The sequence below is a fragment of the Rousettus aegyptiacus genome, unplaced genomic scaffold (genome assembly GCF_014176215.1).
Source record: "Rousettus aegyptiacus isolate mRouAeg1 unplaced genomic scaffold, mRouAeg1.p scaffold_m13_p_14, whole genome shotgun sequence".
NCBI lineage: Eukaryota > Metazoa > Chordata > Mammalia > Chiroptera > Pteropodidae > Rousettus > Rousettus aegyptiacus.
Genome location: NW_023416289.1, coordinates 30161887 through 30179315, shown reverse-complemented (window position 1 = coordinate 30179315; position 17429 = coordinate 30161887). Strand labels below are relative to the sequence as shown.

General features: G+C 58.8%; 1 protein-coding gene across 5 annotated transcripts in view; it reads left to right on the top strand.

Annotated features, from left to right (window-relative positions):
* PIEZO1 (piezo type mechanosensitive ion channel component 1) overlaps nucleotides 1-17429 on the top strand; it is a 63878-nt gene that overhangs the window by 33953 nt on the left and 12496 nt on the right. For 3 of the 5 annotated variants that reach the window (XM_016129452.2, XM_016129449.2, XM_016129450.2), the window contains exons 3-22: nucleotides 2978-3100; nucleotides 4157-4199; nucleotides 4313-4451; nucleotides 7603-7771; nucleotides 7928-8141; nucleotides 8244-8415; nucleotides 8561-8671; nucleotides 8753-8846; nucleotides 9508-9608; nucleotides 10160-10420; nucleotides 11056-11167; nucleotides 11247-11425; nucleotides 11505-11653; nucleotides 11785-11967; nucleotides 12378-12487; nucleotides 12682-12842; nucleotides 12992-13168; nucleotides 13766-13891; nucleotides 14009-14209; nucleotides 14730-14934. In XM_016129452.2, coding sequence (XP_015984938.2) covers nucleotides 2978-3100; nucleotides 4157-4199; nucleotides 4313-4451; nucleotides 7603-7771; nucleotides 7928-8141; nucleotides 8244-8415; nucleotides 8561-8671; nucleotides 8753-8846; nucleotides 9508-9608; nucleotides 10160-10420; nucleotides 11056-11167; nucleotides 11247-11425; nucleotides 11505-11653; nucleotides 11785-11967; nucleotides 12378-12487; nucleotides 12682-12842; nucleotides 12992-13168; nucleotides 13766-13891; nucleotides 14009-14209; nucleotides 14730-14934 — 3030 coding nt within the window. Of the gene's footprint in view, nucleotides 1-2977; nucleotides 3101-4156; nucleotides 4200-4312; nucleotides 4452-4487; nucleotides 4918-7602; nucleotides 7772-7927; nucleotides 8142-8243; nucleotides 8416-8560; nucleotides 8672-8752; nucleotides 8847-9507; nucleotides 9609-10159; nucleotides 10421-11055; nucleotides 11168-11246; nucleotides 11426-11504; nucleotides 11654-11784; nucleotides 11968-12377; nucleotides 12488-12681; nucleotides 12843-12991; nucleotides 13169-13765; nucleotides 13892-14008; nucleotides 14210-14729; nucleotides 14935-17429 lie in introns of those variants that run through there. The other 2 variants (XM_036231546.1, XM_036231547.1) reach the window with 2 other exon arrangements.

Here is a 17429-nt window from a genome sequence, read left to right as displayed (position 1 = left end):
GCAGGGCTGTCCTTCCACGGTGCTCCCTGCTCTTTCAGGCCTCCAGTGTCAGGTTCCAGGAGAGAGGACAGGCAGCAACAGTATCGGATGGTCTAATGCCCTCCTCCCCGCTCCCCGCAGCGTCCCCATCCCCTGCCCACTAATGGCACCCGTTCCTCCCAGCACTCAGGGCCCGTTCCTCCCAGCCTCAGTGTCCACAGAGACCTATTTCCAGTACCTCTAATGGGCCCTGGCCACACCCCTTATCCCTCCCGAGCAGATGCAGGAATCCCTCACCTGCCTGACCCCCTGCTCTCACCTAGAGCCAGAGCTGCCCTCTGGGCTTGCCCATCCTTGCTTCCCACTTGTGAATTCCCAGGGGGACTGTCCGCTCCCAGTGCAGTTGGGCACGGGCAGGCGAGAGAGCATCCCAGCTTCGATAAGAGGTGTGTTGAGTGCCAGCTGGGGCCTCTCATCAGGCCAGGCCAGACTCTAATTCCTGGAGTTCAGACCAACAGATGTGGTGGAAAAGATGACCAAGTGAGGAGAGCAGGGGCTCGGCAGGGCCCCAGACGAATTCCAGATGCCATCATACCCCCAAGGAGATGTCAGTAGCTCAGGGCTAAGGACAGGGGACTCTTAGAGATGGACGTTTGGGGATGCTGGCAAGCACGTGGGGATCCACGGCCATCCCTCGAGAAGACGGCCAGGTTGGAGCACCTGTCTCAGTGGGGCATCACTCCAGGCACATGTTTCCCAGGGGTGCCTCTTGGACCCGCCCTGCCTCTTCCAGCTGGGCAGGAGGAGCTAAAGTCACCGAGCTGGGGCTCCAGCCCTTTGGCTCCGTGCTGACTCAGGGTCCAGGACACTGCGGAGCCAGCCAAGAAGTAAAACAGGAAGGGGAGGGGAAGACAGTGGAAAGTGCTGACATCCGATATGCCTGCTAGGCGGATGTCCAGGGGTGCTGGATGAGAAAGGCTGTCAGGCGCGAGGCAGGGAGGTGTTCAGGTCACTCTCCCGCTGAGGGGCTTTTACCCTGGTGCTTCCTTTCCTGACTCGTGGGCCCTGCCGTGTACGGGGAGCCCACCAGTCTTGGTAGCTGTCAAGGCTGGCCTCAGGTCTCCATAGCTTGGGAGCAGGGTGAGTCCACAGAGCGGGGCAGGGGCTCTCCCATCATATCGCCCATTGGGACTTCCCAGATCTGTACGAGAGGTGTCGTGTAGGCGGGCTGGGCAGAGGAAAGGCCGAGCCGTGGTCGGGAGGAAGCTCTGCCTTCTCACCCTGTGGCTCCTGTGAATTCCTAGTTGGGAGGGAATATAGGCCAGCCTCTGGAAAGTTCTCCCCCCACCCCCCAGCCCTGAACAGCGTCCCACTGGCAGCCCAGCTCTGTACTCCTGTGGGGAGGCCCATGGCCTCTCCCTCCTCTTGGCCTGGGGCTCTGAGCAGAAGGGCCCAGCCAGGGCCCAGGGCCAGACTCTCCCATTCATTTTCCGTTTCTTCTTCCCGCCAGCGAGCTGTTTCTTCCACCAGCTCCACCCTGCTCTCCTTCTTGCTCTCCCCTGCCCATCACAGATCAGAGGCTGTAATCGAAGGGTCAGAATGTCAGGGCTTGGAAGGACCTAGAAAGGACTGAAGCTGAGAAGTTGTCGGGATCCTACCTGGGCGCCTCTCTGGGCTGCCTAGGGGAGTCCTTCCCCCAATCTACGCCTGGCTTTCCTTGGCAAATTCAGGCAAGACCGCGTGTGAATGACATGTCACTCAGCAGTTTACCTGCTGGGCCAGCCCTGGGGTAAGGGAAACAGGCCAGTTCTGAGTCTATTCAACGAATAGTGATTATGTTGAAAGATAGTGAACGAAATGGACAGGGGCCCTGAGCTCGCCAGCCTCTGGCAAGAGGAAGAGGGCTGGTTTGATGGTGACCCCATCTGTCCCTGGGAAGTTGAAAGAGGGGCCCAGCTGCTCTGTAAATGTCAGCAGCAAATCAGATGGTTGGCAAGGGTGAGGACTTGGGGGCTCCTGCCAAAAAACCAGGGACTGGAGAAGGAAGCTTCCCCCTCCCAGTGTCCTTAACCCAGGATTCAGAGCTCAGAGTACAGCAGTTAGAACTGAGCAGAGGTCTCTGGTCCCAGCCCCTGCACAGAGTGGGAGCTGCCCACCCACTCACAGGGTGGAAGTGACTCCAGGGCTCCCCAAGTCCTCCCTTCACGTGGGCCACGGCCACCCAGCTCTCTCCCTGCAGCCAAGGTCTCCTTATCAGGTGGGCTGAACCCTCCTTCCCAGGGAGCAGGATCCAGCCATGGTTATGAATGCCTCTTCCTGCCAGGCTCGAGGCAAAAAGAGGGCACTTGTCTAGGGCTGCCCCTGCCTGCGCTCGCGGGCTCCTGGGCCCATCTCTACCTTGGCTTCTCCCTCCACGAGGTCAGACCCTCAGGATGATGAGGCTCTCAGCAAGTGGCCATGGTTCCTTTCTGAAATGACTTGTTCTATACACATGTTGGAAGCATTTAGCTCCATGACACCCTCCCCCTCAAGAGGGCAAGGCTCACCCCACTTTCCTCAAAGAGCCAGGATCCAAGCTCCCCTCTACCCCCTGATCCCAGGGCATGATTTCAGTCCATACAAGGTGGGTAAGCAGCATTCTGTGGCCAGGGCTGAGGAGAGTGACACAGATGTTTGCTGGACATGTGAACAAACCCGAAGGTGTCTCCCCAAGCCTAGGGGGCTTTTCTAGTGCTGGCTCCTGCCCCCCACTGCCCCATAGCCCCGGACAGCAGGTGAGCTGTTGTGTTCAGCTGATTCCTTGCTTTGCGACTAGAAAAGTCACTTCATCGGTCTGTCTATAAATTGGAGGTCACGAGAGTGCCCACCTATGCGGCTATTGTGGGCAGTCAGTGGAATGGTCCAGAGCACTGCATGAGATCAGGTGCTGACCCCCAGGACACGCTCTCTGTGTGTCTGGGGCTGCGTGCTGGCCTCACCCCTTCCTTTCTGCCCACAGGTCACACTGGCCGCCTCCTCCGAGCCCTGTTGAGCTTTAGCGTCCTCTTCCTCATAGCCCACTTCACCTTCCAGATATGCCTGCACACCGTGCCCAGCCTGGACCAGCTTCTGGGGTCAAACTGTGAGTCCTTGAGGGGTGGAGAAGCGGCTGCCCAGGGGCAGCAGGTTTGGGGGAGAGCTAGCGTCCTTCCTGAGCTGACCGGAGGGTGGAGGGGAGAGAGGGAGCCACCAAAGCCCTGCAAGAACCTTGTGTCTCCATGGGGAGGTTGGCTGTCCTGCCTCACCCCGGCTTTGCCCAGCGTGGGCCACCCCCTGAGAGCCTGTCCATGACTTATGTTTAGCTGAGATGGCCCACATTAAGTGCCCCGGTAATGGCTGGCTGTGGGGCTGGGCTAAGCACTGGTGTGGTGCTAATTCCAGAACCTGGAGCTCCACTCTTGGAGCAGCCCTGGTCTTCGCAGTACCTCCTCCTGCCCCGCCCCCAGCCCCCAGTCAGCATCTTTCTCCAGTACCTGCTAGGGCTTGGAGTCTCAGCCTCACTGCCCTGCGCCCTTGAACTCCTTGGCCTGTTGGCGCCCAGCCCTCCAACTCCATGGACGTCAACCCCCTAGCCTTCATATGAGGGAGCCCCAGGTTCCGAGGCCTCCTGCCTGGCTGGGGTCTCCCACCTCCAGGTCCTCCAGGCTCCTGCCTGGCACACTCAGCCATGTGGGCAGGCAGGTTGCCTTACCAGACTTCTGGTTTCGTTTCCTGATGAGCGTGCCCCGCCTTCTGTTTAGAAACTGGAGGGAAGTTAGGTGCCTCACAGTGTGCCAGTCCTGACCAGGCCTCCTCACTCCAGCCCGTAAGGAGCGGCTGGCCCCGACCGATGGGTCCGAGAGCCTGGTCCAGCCTCCTGGACACATCAGCTCTGCTGAGGCCGCACACTGCCCAGCTGGGCTGTGAATCCCTTTCTGCCAGGCAGAGCTGATGGGCCTTTGATCCACCTGGCTTTCCTGGCTGGGTTTCTGTCTCCCTACCAGAAAAGGCAATGTTTTCAAGCATCCCACAGATCAGCCATAGGTGTCCTGAGACCAGGGGTTCCATGACTCTGGGGATCTGAGAGCCTCCTGTTGACTGGAGGGAGTTTTTCGGGTTTCACTCTTCTGACCTGGTTCCCCTGTACCTTTCTCCACAGGCAGCCACTGGGAGAACCTCTCTCGACTTGTAGGAGTCACGAGGTAAGACCCCAGGGGATTTCCTGGGCCCAAGAGCGGGATCCCCCACTCCATGCCCCACCTCCACTGGCACCTGCCTTCCTGGGCCAACCAGTGGGCTCTCCTGCCCTTCACAGGCTGGATCTGAAGGATATCCCCAATGCCGTGCGACTGGTGGCCCCCGACCTGGGCATTCTGGTGGTCTCCGCTGTATGCCTTGGCCTCTGTGGGCGCCTCGCACGGGAAGCCCCGCAGAGCCAGTGTGCCCGGGATCCGGTGAGCTGTGGTGGGCAGGGCACAAGTGTGTAGGGGTGGGGCATCCTAGGGCTGCATCCCAGACACCTGAGGACTATTTTGCTTTCTTTTTCTGTTTTTCCTTCTTTAACAAATGTGGGCTTTTAGTTGTAAGAATCAGTACTGTGCAAATTATGAAGAGATAAGAAACCAGAGGGGAGAGAAGGTACGTTTCCCATGGGGGCGGGGTACACTAGCAAAGCAGCACATGTCCCTTTAAAACCCGGTCCTGGCAGGGCTCCTCCCTGGGGGACACCTGCAGAGATCCCAGACTGTCCTGGAGGAGACTCTTTGTGGTCACAGGGCAGTAGGGAGTCAGCAGTGCTAGAGGATGGTCTGTGCCAAACATCACGGAGTCCTCAGGACGAATGGACAGATGGACTGATGGACACAGGGATGGACATTTGAGAAGCCCTACCCACAGCAGTGTCAGCGGGCTCGTGGCAAGGTGGGGGCCATGTAGGCTCAGAGGTCAGCAAGGCTTTAAATCAGAGATGGTCCTTAGAGGGTCCCGAGTCTTCCCTTCGGCAGGACATGAGCACGGGGCCCTGATGTCCTCCTCGGTTGAAGGCTCAGCACTCTTCTGACCTGTACAGGGTCTGTGGCTATGCGTATGGCCTGGTCTCCAGGGCTGGGTGGGATCTGTGACAGTCCAGGGGTCCGGGCACCAGAGCCTCCCAGTGGCCATAAGCCCCTTCCACACCCCCATGCCTTTGTCCAATAGCTGAGGTGTGTGGGGCATGAGGACCTTGACCTACAGAGGAGCCCAGAGAGGGGAGGCAGCTTCCCACAGCAGGTCAAGATGTTCGGCCTGCAGCTGACCCAGCCTGCTGCCCTGCCCATTGCTACCCCATCCCACCAGGCAAAGCTGGTACCCCCATCTCAGAGGGGGATACAGGGACTTGGAGGTCAAGTGTCTTTTCCAGGTCTTTGTGGGGGGTTAAGCTAGGGCCGCGACTGCCCTTCTGCTTGCTCTTAGGGCTCCCTCCTGCCTGGGTCCCCCTCCTTTCCCACGGGGGCACTTGGGCACCAGCAAGTACATGGGCCAAGGCCGCCTCTGGTCTCCTCATTAGCAGAACCAGGGCTTCCTGGAACAGCTCTGCCGGGAAGGGGCTGGACTGTTCTCAAAACCTGTGGGTGGGCAGGAAGAGTCAGCCTCCCACCCCGCACTGCCCATTGGGGCTGGGCTCTGGTCTGCCATGTGACTGGGACAGGTCACCTTTGCCTGCGCGTCCCTAGTGGCATAGAGCCTGTGCCATCCTGCCGACCTAGGTGTGACTGGTGTGGACAGGTCCTGGAGCACGGCAGTGGGGGCGCCCTTCATAGGTGCCTGCTTTTAAAACCCAGAGCCAGGAGCAGCCCAAGTGCTGCGTGACACTGCATGGCAGGGCCATATGCACACATGGTGCACACGATTGTGTATGTGTACACATCTGGATTGTCACAGCCATGCACACGTGTGTTCTGAGGGGGTGAGACGGGCTGTGGTAGGAGGTAAGGAGACGAGTGGACATTTCCGCTTGTCATGGCCTGTGGGACCAGCTGAGTTAGAGCCAGGGCCAGGTCTGGCTGGGCTGGATGCCACGGGCAGCCCCAAGCACCTGTCTTTCCACCCAGCAGCTGCCTCTGTTTTTCCCACTCTCAGAAATGCTCATTTTTCACAGTCCTTCTCAGAAGCTTTCCCAGGGTCTGGGCCAGGCTGTGGGCGGGGGTGAGCTCAGGCCTGGCTGCTGTACCTGCCAGGGGCTATCTCCTCCATCTGGGCTGGCTGGAGCCTCCCACCCCTTGCATTCCAGGGTCTAAAGGGGGAACCCTAGTTACACATCTGATCTCAGGGGCCTGGGTGCCGCTCTCATATCTTTGGTCATGGGTATCCTGTAGCCCGTTCTCCCCAGCCTGTCCCCTTCCCTCCTTCTGAGTATAGCCCTGCTGCACCTCCCTGGGGCTCCCCACTCCTGCAGGCTCTGTGAGGGCAGGACCTGTCTGATTCACCTCTCCTGTCCAGCCCCCACCCACCTCTGACAGACGGGAAGCGGACTCAGAGGTTGGGTGACTTGCCCAAGGCTGCACAGGCGGGAGATCGGAACTGATATTTGACCAGATCACCTGGATCTAGAGCCTGTGCTCTCAGCTCGCATGCCTAGTGCTGCCTCAACTACTAGGAAAGGCTTTGTCAGGGCACCCATTTCATAGATGGGGACCTGAGGTGGGGCAGGCATCTGACACAGAGTCCGTGATCTTTCTGTCTCACCCTGGCTCTCCCCTGTCTAGGAAGCAGCTCCATTTCAGGAGACCTGAGGTAGGGCTGGGGCAAAAGGCCCTGTTGGATCTCTGTCCCACTGTTGGCAGGAGAGGTCTGGAAGGGCCATCCTGTTTCCTCCTGGGTGGTTGGCCACCTCTGTGTCTCCAGAGGGTTGACCTCTAGAAGAGTTGGCAGGATGCACCAGGAGACCCCAGCACCTGGCTGTGCCCCACAGGGTCCATCTGTCATTCTTCAGAGGCCCCATGGGGAGCAGAGGGTGAGCAGGGTTCAAACAGCCATATAATTTGGGAATCTCTCTGAGCTTCTGCTTCTTATAAGGAAAGTACTACTTCAGCCCATGGAACCACGTGTAACAGGTGTAAAGGGGCTCTGTAAACTGTAAAGTGAAGTGCACACATGTGCATGTACTGCTTTCCTTTTTCCTAAAAATCCCTGCTTGAGTCCTCTCAGGGGCCAAACTGAGCAAGATCAGGGGCTTTCAGGACACATGCGGGAATCTGTGAGGCCTATCTGTCCTGGGGGCCCGGGGGTGGTGGTGGTCTAGATGGGGAGATAAAAAAGAGGCCCTTGAAGGGTTACAGAATAGTCCAAGGTCAGCCTGCATGGGTCAGTCATCGCGTGTGCCGGGGCTTGGCAGGAACTTGTTTTGGGGCTGGGGTGGGCCGCCTCCAGGAAGGCCTGCCAGGGCTATGCACTTGAGTGAGGCAGCGGGAAGGCAGTGGGCAGACCTTGGGCACAGAGGGTGGCACAGGTCTGTGCTCAGGCTGGCAGTCCTTTGGCCCTCAGAGGAGAGGAGCAGCCCCTATTCCTCCCTGGTGGTGGCTTGAGTGCTGTGCCCCTGACCTCCAGCCCTCCCTATGACCTTGGCAGGACGATGATGACAGGGATGTGGACACCGGCTGCCCGGCAGGGCTGCAAGGATCTCCTGTGCTGGCTCCCAAACGGAGGTCACGGCTGGCCACCCGCTTCCGGATCACAGCTCACTGGCTGCTAGTGGCCGCCGGGCGGACCCTGGCCATAGTGCTGCTCGCGCTGGCAGGTACCCACTGGGCAGAGAGCAGGGATCCTGGCACTGCCTGTCATACCAGGAGGGCTTTTGGCACCTGCCAAGCTCCCTGCTGACCAATAAGATGGAGGTCCCTGGCTGGCCGTCCCAGCCAGGTATGACCCTGCATGCCCCTGTCTGGTCCTGCAGGCATCGCCCACCCCTCGGCCTTCTCCAGCGTCTACTTCCTGGTCTTCTTGGCCATCTGCACCTGGTGGGCCTGCCACTTTCCCATCAGCCCCCTGGGCTTCAGCGCACTCTGCGTCATGGTGGGATGCTTCGGTGCTGGCCACCTCATCTGTCTCTACTGCTACCAGATGCCCTTCGCCCAGGATATACTCTCACCTGCCAGCATCTGGGCCAGGTGAGGGCTCGCCCACACAGACTCGTTTTGTTCCTTCATCCTGGACCTGCCCGTATGCCCTTCCCCTCAGTCAGAGGTCAGTGCCATGTCTTCTCTGCACAGGGTTTTCGGTCTTAAGGACTTTGTGGCCCATACGAACTGCTCCAGTTCCAACACACTGGTCCTTAACACCAGCCACGACTGGCCCGTGTACGTGAGCCCCAGCATCCTGCTGCTCCTGTACTACACTGTGATCTCTCTCCTGAAACTCCGCACACACCACCCCCCAGACCAGGTGGGTGCCTAGGGCTGGTGCCCCTCCTCTGTCTTCATACCACTGGACCACCTCTCCCCCACCTGCCCCAACACACACACACAACTCCTTCAGGCCATGGCCCTTGGGTGGGATGGGGAGCTGAGCTCTGCTCTGGTCTCTGCAGATGAAGGAGGCCACCAAAGGTGAAAAACGGGAAGTGGAGCTGACTGAGGTGGACCAGTGGCCCCAGGGCCATGCCAGGGCTGCAGCCTCCAAGGAGGAAGGAGCTGCCCAGGTGAGGAATCCAGGCTGAGTGGTGGGGCCAAGTCCACCTGCCCACGGGCTCAACTCATTGGGTCTTGGCTCACCTCTGCAGCACATGACACCCACGCCCATGGGGCTTGACCCTGAGGTCGACAACTGCATCGTGCATGACCTGACCTGCCACAGCCCGGTCCAGCAGCGCCCCCGTGAGTAAGACACAAATAAGATAGCCTAGGGGACTCTTCCTTCCACGGGCACACTGGTGCTGCCTCCTGGTGGCCACTGAGTGGTAGCGCCATGTCAGCCTCTCCAGCTGTGCCCATGGGGGCCACAAAGCTGACCGACCTCCAAGACCCTGCAGAGGGTAGGAGGGACACCAAGTCTTCTCCCTACCTGCCTCCCAGCATCCAGGTGGATGCTGGCCTGGCAACTTTGTGTAGCAGCATCCCAACTGGGAGAGCTGTGTTCTTAAGCTTTGATTTCCATTTTGTGAATTGCCCCTGAATGAAGCAGGAGCTGAACTGCTGGCCTCGGAGACTGGCCTCAGAAACTGGCACTTGTGTGCCCACAGAACTGGAAGGGGGTCAGGGCCATCTTGTCCATCCTGTCCCTTCAGAGCCTTGGAAACTGAGGCCTGGAGAGGGGTGAGGACCAACTAGGGTTACGCAATAGTTGGGAGCGATGTGAGACAGGAGCCTGCCTTTTCTGCCCGCTGGGGGCCAACGAGTGCCAACCGCCGAGCAGCTCCCTCCTTCCACTGGGCTCTCGCACCCTGGCCATGTTTTGGGATAAAATTAGGTGTGAGCGAGGGGCTCTGACCTGTTGATGCTGGAGCTTCCCGAGTGACTCCTGCCCCCTGCTCTGTAGTGCGCCCCAGGCGGGCTGAGCTGAGAGAAATATCACCACTCCACGGCCTGGGCCACCTCATCATGGACCAGAGCTATGTATGTGCCCTCATCGCCATGATGGTAAGGAGCAACCTGCTCGGGTTCCCTCACATGTACCAGGAGGCAGATAGTAGCCCGTGGTTGACAGCCCAGTGCCACCTCACCGGAAATAGATGGAGTTGTGTCCTACCGCGCCAAGAGCCACCTGGCTCGCCCACAGCTGCGTGTATGAGCACATGTGTGTGTGAGCATGTGTGAATATATGTGAATTTGAGCATGTATATGTTTGAATGTGTGTGAGTGTACACGTGTGAGCACTGTGTGCATGATTGTGTGCGGGCATGTGTGTGAGCATCTGCAAATATGTATGAGTGTGCATGTCGATGCGTGTCCACATGAGCATGCGAGCATGTATGTGGATGTGTGTGTGCGTGTGTGCGTGTGTGTGCATACACGTGGTTGTAGGGGGCACGTGTTCTGTGTTACTGTGCTTCAGACAGACAGGGCATGTTCGCCTTCCCGTCTGAGCACCTCCCTGGGGGCCCCACCCCCTTGGCATCCTTGGGGAGCAGGTCAGGGCTGGGCTGGGCTGGGTGGACTGTGCAGCCTGCCTACCAGCCCCTGCCATCCAGGTGTGGAGCATCACCTACCACAGCTGGCTGACCTTTGTGCTGCTGCTCTGGGCCTGCCTCATCTGGACCGTGCGCAGCCGTCACCAGCTGGCCATGCTCTGCTCGCCCTTCATCCTGCTCTATGGGCTGGCGCTGTGCGGCCTGCGCTATGTGTGGGCCATGGACCTGCGTTCCGAGCTGCCCACCACCCTGGGTCCTGTCAGCCTGCGCCAGCTGGGGCTGGAGCACACCCGCTACCCCTGCCTGGACCTCGGTGCCATGGTGAGTGACCCCCACCCCAGGGCACCTGTGAGCATATGCTAGTGCCTTGGGTTTCTGCATGAACACCCGTGACAGTACTGTTCTACTGTTCTGTTCATCACCGAGCTCCCGGTGGGACGGGAGCTCCGGAAGGGCGAGCCTGTTTTTAGCGGTCACCACCCGTTTCCCACTGGCCAGCCCAGGGTAGTTGCTTGAATGAATGAATGATGACCTCATGTGGTAGGGGGCGCGGTCCCCATCTCCCTGACACAGGTACCTTTAGTGTTGCACGCTGCTTCTGGGTTTGAGTCTCAGTGGGTTCATATCTCACCATGTGAGACCTGGGAGCCCATGTGCATGCGCGTGTATGCAGATGTGTATGCAGATACGAACCTTTGTGCACACATACATGTGAGCCTGTGCATATGTGAACGTGAGCAGATGTATGAGCCTGTGGGTGCAAATGTGTGTACTTGTGCGTGAACTTGTGTGTGAGTGTGTATGTGACAGGCTGAGCTTTTGCCTGCAGGGGGCTGGGCTGGCTGCCTCCCTACTGAGGGTCTCTCCCCCGCCCGCATCTTCTTGGGCTGGACACTGGCTTTGGGAGGGGTGCCAGGCCGCCTGGCCCTCAGTGGCGCTGCCTCACCCCATCCCAGTTGCTGTATACCCTGACCTTCTGGCTCCTACTGCGCCAATTTGTCAAAGAGAAGCTGCTGAGGAGGAGGAAGGTGCCCTCTGCACTGATGGAGGTCACCATTGGAGACACAGGTGAGCAGTCGGGGCAATTAGGTCAGCCCCCTTTGCCTGGCCCTAAACTCACACCTCTGACCCTTGGCTTGTCCCATAGAGCCCACAAGGACACGGATACTGCTCCGGAGCGTGGGGGAGCTGGTCACAGGCCTGTATGCCAAGTACTGGATCTACTTGTGTGCTGGCATGTTCATCGTGGTCAGCTTCGCCGGCCGCCTCGTCGTCTACAAGATCGTCTATATGTTCCTCTTCTTGCTCTGCCTCACCCTCTTCCAGGTACCTGGGGTGGGCAGGGTAGGACCCTCAAGCAGCTGGGCCTCACTGCAGGAGGGCCTCACACAGCCTGTCCTTGCAGGTCTACTACAGCCTATGGAGGAAGCTGCTCAAGGTGTTCTGGTGGCTGGTGGTGGCCTACACAATGCTGGTGCTCATTGCCGTCTATACCTTCCAGTTCCAGGACTTCCCCATGTACTGGCGCAACCTGACGGGCTTTACTGACGAGCAGTGAGTTGCGGGTGGGCAATTGGACAGGCAGGTGGGTGAGGTTTGGGCATGGGCTACTCGTTTCTTTGGGCCCAAGGCTCTACATTGGGGAACCCAGGGGCCAGGCAGTGCTGACGGCCCACCCTCCCCAGGCTGGGGGACCTGGGCCTGGAGCAGTTCAGCGTGTCCGAGCTCTTCTCCAGCATCCTCATCCCCGGCTTCTTCCTGCTCGCCTGCATCCTGCAGTTGCACTACTTCCACCAGCCCTTCATGCAGCTCACTGACTTGGAGCACGTCCCCCCGCCTGGTGCCTGCCGCCCGCGCTGGGCTCACAGGTGCGTCTGCCCCCTCCAGGTGGCCCACCTCCCCCCGCAGCCTCTGAGGGTTGTGGGCTCTGCTGTCAGCTCATGGGAAGGTGAGAGGAAGGCTTGGAGGTCTGCAGAGTATCATCCCACTTCCAACTAGTACAGAGAAGGGCCTCGTCTAGGAGAGGACAGGAGGCTGGGACAGCAGGAAGTCGTTGGCCACCACCTTCAAATACCGAGGGGCCTCAGATGCTGGATGTTTCTTCCAACCCAGTGCAGGCTCGGGGGTGGGCTGTCATCTGGGATGCATGCTCTGACCTAACAGATGCAGCACAAACACAAGTCACCAAGCAGAGGCAGGAGGGGGTGCAGGCAGAATTTGTCGGCCCCCGTAGGATAGGGGCATGGGTAGGAAGTGACACCTTGGGGCCCTGTCCTAGGCAGGACGCAGTGAGTGGGACCCCACTATTGCAGCAGGAGGAGGAGGAGGCCCCCCACGACGAGGGCCTGGGCACAGCTGGCCTCCACCAGGCCACACAGGCCCCAGAAGGTAAGTCAAGAGGGGTTGAGTGTGGACCCAGAGAGGTGAGTGTGGGGCACCTAGGAGCCGGGCCACCAGGTCCACTGTGGGCGAGCCCCAGAGTCCCCTGTGGGCGAGCCCCAGAGCCTTGTCTCTGTGGGACAGAATAGCCCCAGGCCCAGAGTCCCTGTCCCTTCTCACCGCCTGTCTGCCACCCCCAACAGCTGCAGCCAACAAATGGGGCCTGGTGGCGGAGCGACTGCTGGATCTGTCCGCCAGCTTCTCGAGCGTGCTCACTCGCGTGCAGGTGTTCGTGCGGCGCCTGCTGGAGCTGCACGTCTTCAAGCTGGTGGCTCTGTACACTGTCTGGGTGGCCCTGAAGGAGGTGAGCGTGGGACACACACCTTCCTATTCTGCAGTGGGGTTACTCAGGGCACCTCATTGGCCTCTCTGGATCTGGGGGGCCCACAGGGGAGGGAACTGCCCCACCTTCCGGCTCAGCCCCTCAGCCCCACCTGTTCCACGTGCCACCAGGTGTCAGTAATGAACCTCTTGCTGGTCGTGCTCTGGGCCTTCGCCCTGCCCTACCCCCGCTTCAGGCCCATGGCCTCCTGCCTGTCCACGGTATGGACCTGCATCATCATCGTGTGTAAGATGCTCTACCAGCTCAAGGTCGTCAGCCCCCATGAGTACTCCAGCAACTGCACCGAGGTACTGCCACCAGGCACCACATCCCTGAGCCTCGCAAGTCTCCTGCACCTCAGGTGCCGAAGGGGCTGCTTCTTCAGCTCAGAGTGAGGGACAGATGCAGAGGGCCGTCCTTAGGGCCAGGGGCTTCCTGGAGGAGGTGTACTTCAACCTGGCCTACAGAGGACGCACTCCCTATGCCAAGGTGTCTGGGTTAGAGAAAGGTCCTGACTTGGCAGACTCCCTGATGAAATACAGGTCATGGTGTGAGGAGGCGCTGAGGCCAGGTCTCTCCTGGGGTGAGGGGAGTAGAGCCCGAGCCAGGCCTGGGAGGGGAGAGGCCACTCAGAGCAGCCCCTACCCAGAGTTTTCTCTTCACTCACCCCTCGGCCCCTGCCCGAAGCCTCCCCAGCCCCAGTCACCCTGTCCTCTTCTCTATTAAGGTGGTTTGGAGGCTGACAGCACCCTCGTGTCCCTGGCCAGAGGCAGCTGTGGTCTGGCCAGACCTGTTCTGGAGCTGTGGTTGGAGCAGGGGCCCAGGGCAGGGTCAGTGGCCCCTGGGGCCAGCGTCCAGTTATTAGCATCCAGGGAGCAGGTGTTAATGCTGCCTGTGTCCCCCAGCCCCTCCCCAATAGCACCAACCTACAGAAGATGGAGATCAACCAGTCCTTGCTGTACCGAGGGCCCGTTGACCCGGCCAACTGGTTTGGGGTGCGGAAGGGCTTCCCGAACCTAGGCTACATCCAGGTGAGGGTAGGGCCAAGGGGTCAGGCAGGGGTGGGATCAAGGTGGGCTGGGGGAACAAGGCTGGGGAGTATATGTGTGGGGCAGGGGCCAAAGGGGCCTGACTGTTCCCCTCCCCAGAACCACCTACAGATCCTGCTGCTGCTGGTGTTCGAGTCCATTGTGTACCGGCGCCAGGAGCACCACCGCCGGCAGTACCAGCTGGGCCAGCTGCCTGCCCAGGCCATCTGCATCGATGGCACCCGTCAGCAGCTGGACCAGGACCTGCTCAGCTGCATCAAATATTTTGTCAACTTCTTCTTCTACAAATTTGGGCTGGAGGTGAGTCCAGGCATCAACCCTCATCCTTTCTCCCCAGGCAGGGCTCAGCCACTTGGGGACCCATGCCACCCTCTGTGGGGCCTTGGATGAGCATCTGCAATGTGCTGGGAACATGGCAACGACCACAAGGGGTGCAGGGTTCTCCTGGGTGAGGTAGGCCTTGTAGAGCGAAGGCCAGGGGCCAGGACTCAGACTAGAGCCTGGGTCAGAGTCTCAACTCTGCCCCAGCCTCAGATTTTCCCCTGCACGATGGAGACACGTCCAACCTCTCCATCCCTCCAGGAGGGTGGTGTGAGCTGCCATGGGCTTGGGCTGCAGGCTCCCACTCTGCATGAAACCCTAGTGTGTCGAGGCACAGGGCGCTCCGCTCCCAGCCTGCCCGCCAGCCCCGTGCTGCCTGTGGCCTCTGAGCCAAGCTGCTGGGCACGAGGCTGCCTGCAGGCAGGACCAGGAAAGTCCCTTCTACCAGCTCCTTCCGTCTTTCATTCTCATCTCCTCCTCCCCACTCTGCGGCCCCCAGATCTGCTTCCTGATGGCCGTGAATGTGATTGGGCAGCGCATGAACTTCATGGTCATCCTACATGGCTGCTGGCTGGTGGCCATCCTCACCCGCCGGCGCCGCAGGGCCATTGCCCGTCTCTGGCCCAACTACTGCCTCTTCCTGACGCTCTTCCTGCTGTACCAGTACCTGCTGTGCCTGGGCATCCCCCCGGCCCTGTGCATCGGTGAGCAGGGCGCGGGCTGTGGGCAGGGTGTGGGGCATGAGCACTAAGCAATCCGGTGCGCATGACCGTGGCCATACAGAAGCGCACGGGGGTGTTTCCCACCTGCTCTGGGCTCCTCCAGCCCCCGGAGTTGGCCTCAAGCTCCCCTCACCGTTATACAGCCTGGCCTCCCCTAGTCCATTCCCACTCAGCCCCCAGCCCCACCCAGGTGCCCCGGATGCTCCTTCCATGGGCCCTGACAGCTGCAGCCATCTCTCTGGAATGGCAGTGCTGGCACGTGACTGGATTCCGTGCACCCATTGTGTTCTTTTTTGCCCAACATTCTATTTAAAAATTTCAAACAGTTCTTTTTCGGGGGGTGGGGGGGCGAGTATAGTGCAAGGAACAGTGTACACTCTTCCTGGGCGCATGAGAGTCCCTGGAGGAGCTTTATGCCCAATCCTGCCTGAGAGCGGGCGCCCCCTGTTCCCCGGGACGTGGCCACGCACAGCTGTCCATCCCTGGACGATGCTCTGGTCTGATGTGTACTCATACTCAGTGGCCCGTCCGCACAGCTATGTCCTCGGTGACTGTTTTGATGCAGGACCCGACGTTTGCGTTTGGCCGTCCCCTTCTCTCCTCTCCTTTCGCCTAGACTGTCCCAGCCTCTGCCTCTCATGAAGTTTTCCTAGTCAGGCCAGTGGGTTTGCAGAAAGCTCTTGAATGTGGATTTGCGGGGTCGTTGCCAAATGCATAGACAGAACTCAGCAGCGATGTCCTCAGTGTGGCCCCCAACCGGGAGTCCTATTCCGGGGTCCCCAGCTCGCTCTTTGGAGGGCCAGCCCCTCTACCTTTCACCATCGATGTGTGTGGTGTCCTCCTTCACTGACTCTCCCCGAGTCAGCCATGGTGGGGCGTTACGAAATGGACATTTTCATTTATTCCTGGTGCATCGTTAGCTGGCTTTTCTGTGAAAAGAGCTTTGATTTCTCACCCTCCTCATTTCCGTTTCTCTTTGTCAGCAGATCCACAGTTCTTTTTTCAACGTGTTACATATAACCCATTTTTGTCATTCCTTTTACATCTCAGAGGTGGCCACGGGAGCCCTTCGAGCTGGTGCTTTTGGAAGTCAGGTTCACTGGGGCTCTGTTCACACCCAACAAAATCCACCCCCTTTTTAGCATACAGTTCTGTGAGCTTTGACATACATATGCTCAAAGTCATGTGACCACTACCAGTCAGATACAGAAGTGTCCCAGCCCCACACCCCCACGTTTGTGCAGCCCCTCCCCGCTGCCCACCTCTGGCAACCGCCCATCTGACCACTCCTAGCTGCCTTTTCCAGAACGCCTTAGAATGGACTCAGCGTGTCACCACGAGTCAGCAGAACACATTCGAGGTTCCCCCATGTTATCGGCACTGCACTCCTTTTTTGTTTGCTTTTGTTTTTTGACTTTCGAGAGAGTCGAGTTGTCCAGCGTTCCCAAACGCCCTTCGCCTTGTTTCTCTGCCATTAGCCTCTGATGTAACCTGGTACAGTAACCAAAACTGAGAGGTGAACCTGGATGCAGTGCCACCAGCTACGAATGGAAACACAGGCTGCGTGGCCGGGCACCCTGCTTGACCACTGCCACCTGCTTTCTGTCCTGGGACCCCACGCAGATCCCAGGGTATTTTGTCCTACTGTCTCCTCTACCCTTCTTCATCTTGCACGACCTTGAAGCTTTTGAGGAGCACCGCACTGCTACTTTGTAGAATGTCCCTCAATCTGGGATCATTTGGTGCTTTTTTCATTAGACCAGGTTACGCTCTTTTGGCAGGAATATCATGGTTGTGACATGTTTACCTCAGTGCGTTATATGAGGCCAGCGTGTCTCGGCACAGTGACAGTTTCCTTCGTCACTTGATTACAGTGTGGTCTGCAGGGTTTCTCTCCTGTGAAGTATTTTCCTTCTTGTGATTAATACACACTTATTTGAGGGGAGTTCCCTAAGGCCATACAAATGTCTATTTCTCCTTAAGCTTTCATTCGCTAATTTTAGCATCCACCGGTGGATCCTGCCATGGGAATTAACCTGGTTTTCTAGCAGTGTCTTCCTAGTTCCCTGTTTCTCCTGTAGTTATTAATTGGTACCTACTTTGGAGAAGAGCGTTCCCTCCTCCCATTATTTGTTTGCTTGTTTACTTATATCTGTGTGGACTCCAGAGGTTAGTCTCAGGGTTCTTCTCCAGTCCTGTCTCTGTCAGCTTCGTCATTCACACGGTCGGAACACTGGCCCAGGGAGCTCCCTGGGGTTGGCTCCTTTGCAGTCGGCCCGCCCCAACCCACCCCGCCCCTGGGACAACCACTGGCCTGTCCTGTCCCTACAGTTTTGCTTTTTCCAGAATGTGATACAAGTGGAGTTAGAACACATGTCGCCCTTGGGTCTGCCTTCTTTTCCACAGCGTGTAAGGAGCATCTGTGTTGATGTGTGTGTTGATACTTTGATTTTTCTCCTGGGTTTGAATGTACTGTA